The sequence below is a fragment of the Delphinus delphis genome, chromosome 8, assembly GCF_949987515.2.
Source record: "Delphinus delphis chromosome 8, mDelDel1.2, whole genome shotgun sequence".
Lineage (NCBI taxonomy): Eukaryota > Metazoa > Chordata > Mammalia > Artiodactyla > Delphinidae > Delphinus > Delphinus delphis.
The window spans coordinates 96,843,886-96,858,096 of NC_082690.1; the positions used below are offsets into that span (position 1 = coordinate 96,843,886).

General features: G+C 42.1%; 1 protein-coding gene across 6 annotated transcripts in view; it reads right to left on the bottom strand.

Annotated features, from left to right (window-relative positions):
* AMBRA1 (autophagy and beclin 1 regulator 1) overlaps window positions 1-14,211 on the bottom strand; it is a 175,362-nt gene that overhangs the window by 101,265 nt on the left and 59,886 nt on the right. For 4 of the 6 annotated variants that reach the window (XM_060018790.1, XM_060018789.1, XM_060018792.1 and 1 more), the window contains 2 exons: window positions 13,881-13,967; window positions 9,412-9,591 (listed from right to left, as the gene is read on the bottom strand). In XM_060018790.1, the coding sequence (XP_059874773.1) occupies window positions 9,412-9,591; window positions 13,881-13,967 (267 nt within the window). The remainder of the gene's footprint in view (window positions 1-9,411; window positions 9,592-13,880; window positions 13,968-14,211) is intronic. The other 2 variants (XM_060018793.1, XM_060018791.1) reach the window with 1 other exon arrangement.

The window sequence follows — 14,211 nt, forward strand, 5'->3', positions numbered from 1 at the left end:
CTCTATCTGGCATTAGCAGAGTTGAAGAGCAGGGAAGGAGAGGGATGTACAGGAGACAGTACTGATCAGCAGTTGCCAGAATCAAACATGACACAGAGCTGGGTGAAAGGACATATGAAGATAACTTAGAAAGATGGACAAATGCCAGGGCTGGGAGAAAATTTGGCTCCTATGACATATTTCACAAGCCTCTTTTAATTGTTATTAAAACCTAAAAACAATTAACTTCTTTCTGATTCAATTTCTCCTTCCGTCTTAAAAAAAAAAGGGAGGAGGAAGGGCAAAACATGGTCAGAGATAATGGCTTTATGTTATTTAGAGATTACCGGAAGAGATATATATATATGAAAATCAGCTGGCTCAGATACAAGCAGTCTCAGAATGATGGTTACATTAGGCACCGCAAAAGAGGCAATAATATTAAGTGAGTGGAGATGTATCTCTTGGTCCTCAGTTTAACGTCTTGACTAATGATGGGGAAGTAGGAGTTAAACAGCATCTCAATAAAATGTAGAGAAGACTTCAAATTGAAAGTGTTGAGCACACTAGCGAAGAAGGAGAAATGACAGAATTGTACACAGAACAATTAGTAAAATGTGAAATGTGGTGAACACGCAAATGAGATGCTATGGGAGAAAAAAACACAGGCATCTAGGAGAAAATAGCCTAGAACAGTTCAAACATTTCCTTACCAGGAAAAACTTAAAACATGAATGGGTAAGGTGGCAAAGGCCAGAATGTCCAACCACAGGACAAGTTAAGCAAGTAGAGGGCAAAAGCCCCACGTTTTAATGCTGGCACACAAAAATCCCTGACTAAAAGCATGGCCCTAAATAAATTAGAGGTGAAAAGAGCAACTAATGACTCTAGCTTCTATAGTCTAAAAAGAAGGGAAAATTCAAAATAAGGAGCTGAGATGGGGAAACAAACTTCAATGCAAAGGATATCTGCAAGGGCGGGGTCAGGGTAGAAGTGAGGGGAGAGGAAGAGTGGTTAAGAGTTTCAAAAAAACGAAAAAAAAAAGAGTTTCAAGAAAAGGGCAAAGAAATTAAAAGTACTTAAAATAATGTTCAATTTAGAAAACTACACAGACTCTGACACTCACTTCAGTGCTGATACAAGACCAACTTGGAGCAAGCCTCCACGAGATGAAGAAGGCAAATTTAGGCAGAGACTAAAGATTAGAAGATGTTTGCCAGATGAACAGTGGGAGAAAGGCAGACCCAGAAAGACAGTTTACCTTAGGAATAATGGAGGGTGATAAATACTGGGCCTAACATAACATAGCCCATGCCCTTTTCAAGGGTAGTACTTAAAAAAAAAACAAAAACAAAAACAGTGAAGACCAGAGTATGCAAGCACGCTGGTACCACTCCTCTATCACTGGAGGACTCTTTCTCACCAGAATACTTTTCAGGGCAACACCAGAGAAATCCTCATCAATTTCATCAGCCAGAAGCTGCCTTTAAGCCAGCAGGATAGAAGCTGGCTGAGTTATTAATGGCCTTCCCAGTTGTTGAACTCTGTGCATCTCTGATTAACTCTCAGAAGGCTATTTGGGAAGGAAAGAGGGAAAAAAATAAGACTTTCTCATAAAAGATTTTGTAAGGAAAAATCACCCTTCAAACAAGCATCCAAGACAACTGACAAATACAAGAAAATGCATCTATGGAACAAGGGAGAAACACAGCAGCTACTCTTGCTAAATGCCTGGGATTAATTGCCTCAGAGAGAAGCTGTAACTTAAAGGAATGTAAAATACACCTACAGACTGCTGTCTGAGTCCTAACCAGAGAGTCAGGCTGCCATTACTACTCAGTGACAAATGGCTCTGACTTGGGCCTTTGTAAATAAAGCTCTGGCAGCACAAAGCTCAAAAGGCCATTATCTTCTTGACAATACACAGTTGACTGTGCTGAAAATTAGACCATTAAAAAAATACTTGTTTCCCTGTGCTCTTCAGTTTCTACTCAATCTCCAGACAGTAGAAGGCCTAGCTGGTGTTCCTGTCCTTGGATGGCACAGTGATCTTGGTCAAGTCCTTTCTTTACTCAGGTGCTATTAGTAAGGCTCTAGACTCTACTTCGAAGGACTGTGCACGCATGTCAGGGCTAGATTTCTGGGAGGAAGGCACAGGCCCAGCTGATATCATTCATAGGGGATACCTAATAGCATAGGTCTCTTGGAACTTCAGAGCCTTAATTTTTCTCCAAGGAGTAGTAATATAACAGATAATTACCACTTACAAATTCCTCTCCTTTCTTTTTCTTTCCTTTTTTGTTTTTTAATTTGTTTGTTTGGCTGCATTGGGTCTTCGTTGCTGCGTACGGGCTTTCTCTAGCTGCGGCGAGCCGGGGCTACTCTTTGTTGCGGCGCGCGGGCTGCTCATTGCTGTGGCTTCTCTTGTTGTGGAGCACAGGCTCTAGGCACGCGGGTTTCCGTAGCTCTGGTACGCGGGCTCAGTAGTTGTGGCTCACAGGCTCTAGAGTGCAGGCTCAGTAGTTGTGGTGCACGGGCTTAGTTGCTCCGTGGCATGTGGGATCTTCCCGGACCAGGGCTTGAACCCATTTCCCCTGCACTGGCAGGCGGATTCTTAACCACTGCGCCACCAGGGAAGTCCTCTCCTTTCTTGTTCTACCTTTAATTTCATCTGCATGTATTATGCAAATCCATATTCCTATTGTGCATTTTATGTTAAAAAATAAATACATATCTCTAAGTGATAGCTATCCTCCTTTCCCCCTCTTCCTTCACAGCTGTTTAATTCTTTAAATCCAGATATATTCCATTTTCTTTCTCTTCTCCTAGCATTCCTCATAATAAATATTCATATGTATTTTAGTTGCCCAGAAAGAATACTAATTTTAAAGCTGCCAAGCAATATTATATATTTCTAAGCAATAGGCTCAAAACCCTCAGGAAAGAGCTGGAATTCAGGTAGGCATATATTTTATAAATCTATTGGGGCTCCACAGGTACCAGATATCCTATTCCTAATCCTCAGGAAGTCTCTCCACTTTTCTGAAACTTTTCATTATTCTACCTCTGCTGAGTACAAGGGAAATCCTTCTAAGATAGGTAGTTAGCTCCAACAAAGATCCAAGAGCTTTAGGGCTAAAATAAACTTCAGAGATTATCTAATCTAATTTTACAAGGTCAGACATTGAGGCCTAGGGTAGGAGAGGGACTTGCCAAAGATCAAATGGCATATCAGAGGCTCAGCCGAAACTGGAACGCAGGGCTATTCCCTAGACAATAGTTGTCAGGCTCTGGGGACCAGTGGGCACTAACAGGAGATCCCAGTTCCAATCACAGCTGTTCTGGGAGTCACTTGCTACTTTATAAACTTAGCTCAAAATCAGTTCCAGTAAGAGTAAAAAAGGACTCCGGCAACATTTTATTTGGAGAAGTAGGAAGTGAGGCAGCTGAGCTCTCACACAGCTCAACTCCCCAGGAACATTCACAAACAGGCCCCACTCTTATAAAACACCAAGGCCTCTTATGTCTAATACTTAACATTCAGTCCTCATATGTCCTCATATGTATTTTGCCCACTGTTTTCTAACTGGTTTTCCTGCATCCATATACTTGCCACCTGCCTAACAACCGCTGTCAGAATTCACTGCCTAAAACACATGTTGAATAATGGCTGTCCCTAGACAAAAACAAGGTCAAAATTTCTCAGCCAGGCACTCCAGGCCCTCCACAGTCCATGTCTTTCCGATCTTATCGCTCAAAGTACAAATACTCCGTTGCTCTAACCACAGATGTATGCAGGGTCTCTGAACAAACCCTGTAAATCTTCTGTGTCTGGGCTTTTGCTTAAGCTACTCCTTTGTCTAGAATCTCCTTCCCTACTTCCATCCTCCACGTCAATTCGTTGAAGTCCTATGGGGTCTTCACACCTAGCTGAACCCCATGAAGCCTTCTCACATCTCCCCAAGTACTCTCTCCCTTCATACAATGCTGTCCTGTACTTTAGGGGTACCTTATTACAGTCTATCTTATAAGATATTGTGTAAAAATCTGATGTTATTCCATAGCTTAAAACTCTTCAGTGACTCCCTCTCACCTGCAGGGTACAGTTCTCCTCCTTTGCAAGGCACACAAGACTCCCCAGGATCTGGTACCACTCTAACTCTCGGGGCTCATCTCCTGCTGTATCTTGGACTTTACAACCTGACCATACTTGTCAACAAGGGAATTCTTGACATGCTCCATGCTGTTTCATGTTTCTATGACTATGCATTTATTTGCCTTTCTTCTAAGTATATCTGGAGAAAAGTCCTATTTTAAGACTTTCTCTTTTATAAACCCACGCTGTAAAAAACAATCAACCACCACAAACATCAATTAAATGAAATTATTTAAAACTCTGGTAAAAAGGAAGTGAATGGTTTCTTATCTCATCTCACTTTAAGAACTACTTCTATACAATACCACCACTCAATAACTGTAGCTGGTTGCCTGATCCTTGACTGCTTTGGCAGGTTCCAGTCTGTAAAGAGAACAGTCACTTTACAGCGTGTTCCCTTATAGTTTCTCTTGCACTTCTAATATCAAAGAGATTATGGTCTGTAAGTCAAAGGAAGAAACAAAGGCAACCCCATTTCAGAATGAAGTACACGACTTCTTGCTCTGAAGATCTGCCCCTTCCCTTTCTCGGCTATAAGTAACATATCTGTTATTAGTAGTCACTGACTCCCATAGGAGTCCTGGAAATTTGGGGCATAGAAGAGAGAGCAGGGGCAAGCAAACACTACCAAGGACATGTGACTTCACTCTCCTGGAATTTCTAGCCATGAGAACTTGACACAAGTATATGAGTCTCACAAAGCTGTCAGGATTTCACCTATAGACAGATAAGAGTAACATCATCGGGTTTCTAACATATTTTCTTTGTGTGACTCAATTAAATTTCCGTAGTGGCAAAAGGGCAGATGAAGAATATTAAATTCTGAACTATAAAGGCGAGTAACTTCTATGCCACACCCAGTCAGATGGCAGAACGGAGTGACAGCCTTCAGAACTGTCCTCAGCTACATTATATACCAAGAAGACCTTTTAATGACTTCCTTGCTAGAAGGTGTCTAGCAAGGGGCCCATGAAAGCCTTCTGGTTGAGGCTCCTCCGCACATGTGTATGTGGTACTGCTAGAACATATCATGCCAAACTAAGGAACCAGAACCCATCTTGGGCAACCAGAAATGACTGTCATTCATTTCACAATGAAACGGTTTTGCATATTTGGTCACAATATGGATTTGTGGGTAAAAGGAACCCAAATACAACGAGATAAATTAGAAGAGTTAATAAAACAAATGTAACTGACTTCAAGACACTTCATCTGAAAGACCAGGCTGAAAGACTAGAATTCTCACTGAGACGTTTTCCCCAAGTACAGACTGGTGTCACAACTATGAATGAAGGACTTGTTCTCTCTGTGCTGGCAACAATTTTTAAGAAGTTGAGGGACTTCCTTGGTGGTCCAGTGGTTGAGAATCTGCTTTCCAATGCAGGGGACACGGGTTCGATCCCTGGTCGGGGAACTAAGATCTGCAACTAGGCCCGCACTCTCTGGAGCCCACACACCACGAGAGAGCCTGCACGCTGCAACTGCTAAGCCCACACGCTCTAAGAGCCCACACACCACAACTAGAGAAAAGCCTGTGTGCTGCAACAAAGAGCCTGCGCACTGCAAAGAAAGATCCCGTGTGCCGCAACTAAGACCTGATGCAGCCAAATTAATAATTAAAAAAAAAAAAAAAAGAAGTTGAATATAATTACGCAGTGTTGGAGATATTTGTGACTGATCTAATCTGAAGCTTCTCCAGTTCTGTCATTAGCTCAGGGTATCCTTGCCTTGGAAGGCAAAGCAGGTAAAAAATGAGGCAAGAAGATGAACTGGAGATGATTCTAGGATTATAATTACATTTAGAATAACAGATAAAATGAGGAGGGGGGGTGAGGGTAGCTTGAACAACAGTCATAAAGTCACAGGTACCACCTCTTTTGCTGGCCTTAGAAACTACGGGAACACAGCACTCAACCTGGGCTTCATAAAAGCCTCCCTCCCTCTTTCCGAAGGGATGGTGAAAATAAAAATTTGAGTTTTCATTATGCTTATTTGCCGTCTACATTCTAGCAGGTGGTCTGAGCTCAGAAGGAGGCAGACAGCAGGGTCAGGGCAGCCACACCTTTACCCTGCTTGTGAACATCTTTACGCAAAGACAGATGCTGAGGGCTTCAGGACAGACCACCTGACAGCAGGTTTCTGGATGTCCTGTTTGTGCATTTTGATAAACACAGGGACCCTGAAGTCTCAATCCTTGCTGCAGACAGAGACAAATGACAGGAGAAGATGCCTGCCTGGGAAGATGGTCATTAATCCAGACCACAAAAGAATAGAAAGTTTAACCTGATGTTGACCAACCTTCAAACCTATCTTCCCTAGCGATAAATCTAGATAGTCTTGCTGCACAGCAAGCTCATGGAGCAAGGGCTCAAATATGGTTGTACATCATTTTTAAAGGTTTTTAAATCTGCAGGACACTAACGTCAGACACTAAACATGCTTGCTCCTGATCTCTAATCTTAGACATGTCTGACTTTGGTCAAGCTTCTGTATCCTTATTTTAAAAAACACAATGAAATGAACAACTATCTCACTGGGTTATTATAAGGAGTAAACAAGATTTTAAAAGACATATGTATATTAGTATATTTATATATACTACAAATGTTGTGTATGTTATAAATTAGTATACATGAAAAATGTGATAGCTGATACCTTTCATTCAATGGATGATGAAAGAGAACCAAAAAAGATGGGATCTGCGTAATGTCTCCCTTTTGTTTTCTGAGGCCACTATACACCTGGATGGGACAAGCTAGAGAATGACAAAATGATCTGTGACTTAGCAAATGGAAGGAGAGTGAAGAGGTTGGAGTGGGGTGGCAAAGGCAAGACCATGCTGTGCTGTGAAGGTGAGGAAACCCAGAAGAAGAACAGTCTCTCTTAATGGTACCCTAAGTGTTAGGATTCCAGGCCATATCTAACTTAATCTGCTTCTCTGTACTTGAAAGAACTATAAATTATGACTGTATAAGCCTGTAACTTTCTTTCTAGTTATCAAAGCTGAGGAAAAGGATTCGGGCAGAGAAATTAAAATGGGCTGGTACATTCCCTAATTTCTCACTTTCTCTCTCCTCAGAGTACCTAGAAATTAAGAGAAGAGGCACAACCACAAGCAGCCCTCGGTTTACAGTAGGGGGAGGAGGGCGGGGAAAGAGACAGAGAAAGAATGAACAGACGGTAACTCAGCATCAACCAGCCGGCAACATCCTTCACTAGAAGACCTGGACTGCTAATATTGAGGTGACTAATCCACAGTTGCTATTAAAAACAAGTTTATAGTCTGCTTCAGCCCCACAAGAAAGGCAAACACCAAGGGGAGGGACTTTCGGAGGGGCTTTAGAGAAACCAGCCCATTGTTACTAACCAGGGAGCAATACAATGGTAAGTCAGTGCATGAAAGGTGAAGAGGGTGATGTAAATTCAGGCTGCGCTGAAGCCAGGGGGAGGCAAGAGCACAGGTGGGCTGTGGGGAGCACAGGGAGGAGGCAGTCTGACACAGGAAAATCAAGGGGGAAGGAAGGGGAAAGGGAGGAGGTGGTAACAGAAGAAAGAGAAGGTAAGATGAGAACAGAACATTTTAAACTAACCCAGAACTCCACTGTGAAGGACAAGTCACGAGGCAAGATACAGCTCAAAGGCATGAGCCCCACGTTTCACCACTGCGAAGAGATAACAGCCTTCCAAACATGCGTGGAGAGAGGGCTATGCAATCTGCGCTGACTCCCAGAGCTCCACGGGATTACCGAGGCTTTTCAGCAGCACTAAGTCCCAGCAGCCTTGGCACTGTGCGTTGAAACTGCTTCCCTGAATAGACCCCGGTGCTGGAAAAATAATCATTTCTACAGGGGAACATATTTCCCTACAGGTGTCTGCCTGGCTAAAGGAGTGGAGACTCTCCCTTCACTGCTGTGCCCACATCCATCTTCCCCCAGCGGGGACTTAAGGCAGAAGGACACATCTGAGAGTCACAGAGCAGCTGGGCCCTTCTCCCACCACCCCTGCTCCGTTTGCCACAGCACAGCTGTTTGAGGGCAACCTTGCATTTCTTTCACATTTACCTCTTCCTCAGACGAATGAGCCTCCCACTGAGTGTTCCTTCTGCTTCCCAGTACACAACTGGTCAGTGTGTTTAAGGATTGTATCGGGAAGGTCAATTGGTACGAAGGGTATTCCCACCTTCTTGGTCCTCTCTGACAAAGATATTTCTCAAACACTTCATAAAGCTCCACTGCAAGATGGCTCCTGGGGAACTATTCATTCAGCTCACGAAAGAGGAAGGTGGAAGGGAGGCAGGAGCTCTTAAGATCCCAGACCTGACCAGGCTATGTCAAGATGAAGGGGGAAAAAAAAGGAAGATGACTGACAGGCTGTCCTATTCCAGTACTGCCAGCAAAAAAGATGGGGAAAGAAAAATGTTTAACCACCCTTCCCTCTTATTCTGCATGTTTTGAGAATATCGAAATATAGGAATCAAAGCAAGAGCCAAATGTCCAATTTGGTACAAGCCAGGAAAGCTCAGTTTCAAGATGGAAAGAAACACAATGCATGGCTAGAAAGGTCAGGAGCAGCAGGTCAGAGAATGTAAAACCCAGCAGGAAGATTGGGGAGCTTGACCTTGGAGCCTGGGGCTGACGCTGCTCCTTTAGCTCACCCCCGTACCCCAGCCGACCGCTCAAAGAGACTAGCAGAGCAAGGAATCACCTCTCAACCCCCACATTAATCTGACAGGCAACTTCCAAAGGATCCTTACTGGGGGTACAGGGAGACTGAGAACGTTTAGGGACAAGGGAGTAGGACCTCAGAGAAGCAGCGTGATTAAGGGTACTGAGAGAATCTGTCTCCTAGGGAAATCCGAGTATTGTCTTTGTTGTTAATCTCTGTATCTACTCTGCTTAAGAGAAAAAACACCAACCCTCCTGCCTCCCTGATGTTATGAAGACAGTCCACATGAAGCACTTCCACAGTCACTGTTTATGCAAATGGGAAATTAAAAAGTTGCCTAAAGAGCAGCGGCCATTTTCTCCCAGCCTGGCCTGGGGCCCAATGGGCTGTCTCTTCCCAGAGGCTTCAGGGAATCAGCAATGCAACTACCAGAGGTGGGAGCGCCCTGGGCATTTTAACCCTCTGTCCCTCACCCCATCCTATTTCTCATAAATAATAACTTAGGGGTTTGAAGCAAGAATGTCAAACCACTATTGCTCAGACAGTGGCCAACTTGGAAGCACTCACAGCTCGGGAGGAGGGGTAAGAAAGCAAGTTGAATATATACTTACTCAAAGTCCTCAAATTCCAAGTCGGTTCCCTCTACTGATGGACCCTGGTTGTCTGAGGAAGAGGAGGAGGTGGAAGAACGGAGGCGGTTCTGTTGGTAGCGCATAGAACGCTGGCGGATACTGTCTCTCCGTGAGAGATACTGGATCATCCTCTGGGCATAGTATGCAGCAGGAGATAATCTGAGAGAAACAGAGATGAACAAACACAAACTAGCACTAATGTGGGGAATACTGTGAAAGATAGTAAATCCAGCTCTCCCATCACATCTCCCTGCTGAGGCGAACTCTGGAGACATGAAAAATAAACGGCATTTAACTCACCAGGAGATTTGTACTGCACAATATGCTTATCAGACTACCACCAGTGTTTCTGTTCTGAGATAAGGCAAACAGCTGTTTAATCAGTCATCATCTGATCAACAGCTGCCCCTTCCAAGAGTTTAACACTGGACCTTTCTTTTAGTTTCTTAAGGGACCTCTTTTAACTTCTCAGGGTGTGCCCTTTATATAGATTCGCAGATTTTCCTTAATCATCCATATTCAAAATATAAGAAATGAAAGGGACCACAGCTTCTTTCATTTTATAGATGAGAAAACAGGCCAAGAGATGGTGAACCCGAGATGACTAAAGAAGGCATCTTCAGGCATCACCTTCACCAGGACTCCTTTCTTCTCCAACAAATACTTGTAGCTCCAGATTTGTCCTAGCTCCTTAAGAGTACTTCTTTGAACTTCTTATCTCTCCTTTACAGATTATCCAGATATTTTAACACAGAGAAAATATTCAGGATAGAGACTGAGAGTAAAATATACTCAAGAGAACAGAAAATCTAAAAGAAAACAACAGCTTTTTTCTATTTCTTATGACAGAGCATCATAGGCTACGTGGGCACTGAGCAACACAGAAGACAACAGTCACTCTTCTTCTCCCTTACAATGGCTGTTCTCAGTAATTAGTCTTAAAAGACTTAATTTACTTTAAATTAGTAAAAGGTCTATATTCTTCCAGCTATGGTTCACTGTCTTCATACTCCATGAAAATGTCTACTGTCCTATACAATTTGCACATTCCCTTCTTTCTCAAGTTTTTCCTCCATCTTTCACAACGCATATAATTTGAGGCTGTGAACTGAGAAAGTGAGAGAAGAACAGTAACAGAAAAATGTTTTATATATAATATTAAGTGGATTACTAAGAAATTCCAAGACTTAAAACCTGCCCAAGACCTAAAACCTGCCAACTTTGATTCAACAATTCCACTATTAATTTTATCCTACAGAAATACACCAGGATACGAAGAGATATATATATATGCTGGCACTAGTGAAAAACTGGGAAACACCCCAAATGTCCACCAACAGATTAAATAAATTACATCTATACAAAGAAACATTATATAACAATTGAAAAGAATATCCCTATATATGCACAATGAAAGCCCTCTAAAATAAAATTTTAAGTGGGGGAAAAATTAAAGAATGGTATGTATATACTAATATGTATATAAAAATATTTATTTCTGTAATTAGAACAAAAAAATGAAACATAACAATCCTGATAAGGATTCCTAGGGACCTTAACTTCTATAATGTTTGAATATAGAAGGAAAAAAAGCATGCAACTTTTTTTTTTAATGGAAATCTGGAAAAACTGATTGAGAATGGAAATGGAAATACTTACATCCAAATGGTAGGAAAAGTACAAACATCTTGCTGCCTGACCTTTCATTACCCCTGGACAAAGTAAGCCTCTAGGTAAATCCTCGGTAAATCTACTCACTCAGACCAAAGGAGATCCTGCAGTCAACTGCCTCACGAAACAGGGCTGCCTCTGAAATGCCTGTCATCAGAGGTGGTGTCCTTCTGGCCAACCATCAAGCAGAATTTCCAAGCAGGCCAGGTGACAATCTTTGGAACTCAAAAGTCTGTGTTATGGAACAATATGCTGCATTTGGCACCTCTGAATCCAAATTATCTTTAGACAGTAGGTGGGCATGGGACGTACAGAGGCCTTGGCCAAGATCATCAGAGAATAAGATTTGAAGTTTCAACTTGTGGAACTTTCACTGTCTCTTTGGGCACCTGTTCCCATGCATTTGGCAAGGATGAATCAAGAACCCTAAATTTTCAACAGACAGAAGCCAATACTCTTGAGTTGTTCCTATAGCTACCAAATATACAGAAATCTTCCAGTAGAAATCAATTGTTGTTGGTTAAATTCTCAAGTCAGTCAGAGTAGAAAAGAATGTTAAAAAAAAGTTTTAAGAGGAGAATGAAGATTCTTTTTTTAGAAAAGATTTTGAAAAGTGACCATAAATACACTCATTACTGTGTTGATAGCCTACCTTAACTAATGGAAAAATTATATTACGGTGATAGAGGTAGAAATAATGTTGATGCTGACAATAATAAATAAAGATTGTCCTTTTATGTAGGGGTAAAAATTCAGCACTAGGGGGCTTCCCTGGTGGCGCAGTGGTTGAGAGTCCGCCTGCCGATGCAGGGGACGCGGGTTCGTGCCCCGGTCTGGGAAGATCCCACATGCCGCGGAGCGGCTGGGCCCGTGAGCCATGGCCGCTGAGCCTGCGCGTCCGGAGCCTGTGCTCCGCAATGGGAGAGGCCACAGCAGTGAGAGGCCCACATACCGCAAAAAAAAAAAAAAAATTCAGCACTAGGTAACCTCAATTGTTTAATTTCACCGTTGGACAGGAATTCCCTAAACTACATAACTGTGCATCAATGGTAAAGAAAAATGGATTCACAATTATTAAGTACAAGTACATCATAGCCTCATCTTTGTAGATATCCAGAGGGAAGCTAAGGATCTGAATGCTGACATGTCTCATAAAGGCTTTGACCTATACAGATTATGCAGGGTGAAATCTAAGAGGAAAAAGAAATTAAACAACCAGTAATGAGGTAACAATCATCCTCCTACTGAAGAGTGGATAATTATCAAACTCTAAAAGTGTTCCAAGTGAATATTTTAAATAACTCCTCAAGTTTTCTTCAAGGAAGAATACTTCCCCCTCCAAAAAACCCTTTTTTGTGTTTAAAGGGAAAATGTAAAAATAACACCACCACAAAGTTTGGCCTTTCTGTGATAAAGAGATCTGAGTGGGAATAAATAACAAACTTATTACATGAAAGGAGGACAAATAATGGTCTTTAAGAGTCACCGTTAAACTTTGTCAGGTTAAAAATTCTGGGGATGAGATTCCCATTACTGTCCTAAAAGAAACTGTTTCACAGCAAGAAGTTCTCTCAGGGTTTCAAAGAATTTGATTCATGCAAAATATTTCCTTCTCTTATTTAGGGCTTGCTACTTTCAAATATGACTAGAGACTAACATAAACTTCCTTGTTTCAGTCATCATCTAAGTTGCCTACCTGTTTTAAAGTCATCAATCCCCATGTTCTCTGATCTGCCATTTCTGGGGTACGGAAAAGGAAGTAAGAGGATAACAGGGAATCTTTTCACTAGTATCTCAGAAAGAATGCTCAGTATCATGACATAACTGTAGTAACAACAAAATCACTCAATAACCTTGGAAACAAAAACCTTGGACTTGAAATTCTTAATCTACAGCAAAGCTCATTTAGTCTTTTCTGACCTACAGTGTTAACTTCAACCCCACCGTTATAAATTACCCTCTTCTTTTGGCAAAGCCTCACAATGTGCGGTCTGCTGTTGCTACAGAATGTGCAGGTTATCCCCCTTTCGGATCATTAACAGAATTATTAAGTCCTGCTGTGACAACCCCAAAGGGCTGCTCACTATAAATAAATGTTATATATCAATTCAACACCCCATCCTCAGTCCTGAGTTACCAGTATAAGGTAAAGGTGGGCCTTAAACTCATCTGAATTCTTTTTTTCTTTTTATCTCTTCAAGAACTTTTCAAATGTCTTCTAATGGGGGTAAGGCAAGCACTTTAATAATATGTCAACTTGTTTTATTCAGTTACCCTTTTGTCAGTCATCTCTTCCGTCATATAGTCTCCAAAACTTCAACATCTGAATGAACTTGATTTCCGCCTTTTGATGTTCTAAATTTTCTCTCAAATGAGAGAGAATTGTTTGCTTTTAATTTGTAAGTGATTTCCCTATTAATAAAAAAACTTTTGTTTCCCTTTTGGCTGTCCATCTGAATGGCAACAGCCTCTCTGATGAGCAGAAAAGAAATATCCTGTGACTCTGCCAATGACCTCCTCAGGTCCCTCCTCTAGTGTCCCACTTACAAAAATGAGCCCCAAAGGACAAGGGCTCAGTCATAACCCTCTGTCACCAGAGGCTCTGTTCACTTACCTGTAATACTTCCCAATCACCTGAACCACCTGTCTCAAAACTGTAACTGAAGAGTAAAAGAGCACCAGGACCAGAGAGGCACAGAATGGGGCTTCCAACAGCTTGGCAACCCCAAGGGCAGTCCCTCCCCCCCACCTAGTGCCATTTCTCACTTCGGCCTTACCTCGCTGGGTCTGGGTAAATTGGGTGCTCTCTGGATCCTGCTCCATCATAACGGGATAATGAAATGAGGGAAGACTCCAGCAGCCTCCTAGCAGAGATTAAAAAAATGGCAATAATCCCTGTCAATTACCAACTCAGAGGTCATTCATAAGGAAAAATGGGGGGAGAGATAAATAACATCCCCCTTTGCAGCTAGCTAACACCTCTTATCTGGGATCACACCCTTCCTATAAGCACTTAGAGGTATAAGTAAATGAAGAGCTCCAGAGCTCCCACACTGGATATGGCCATTGTATCATGGTGAATACTGCTCTTCTGTCAGTGCAGTAGAG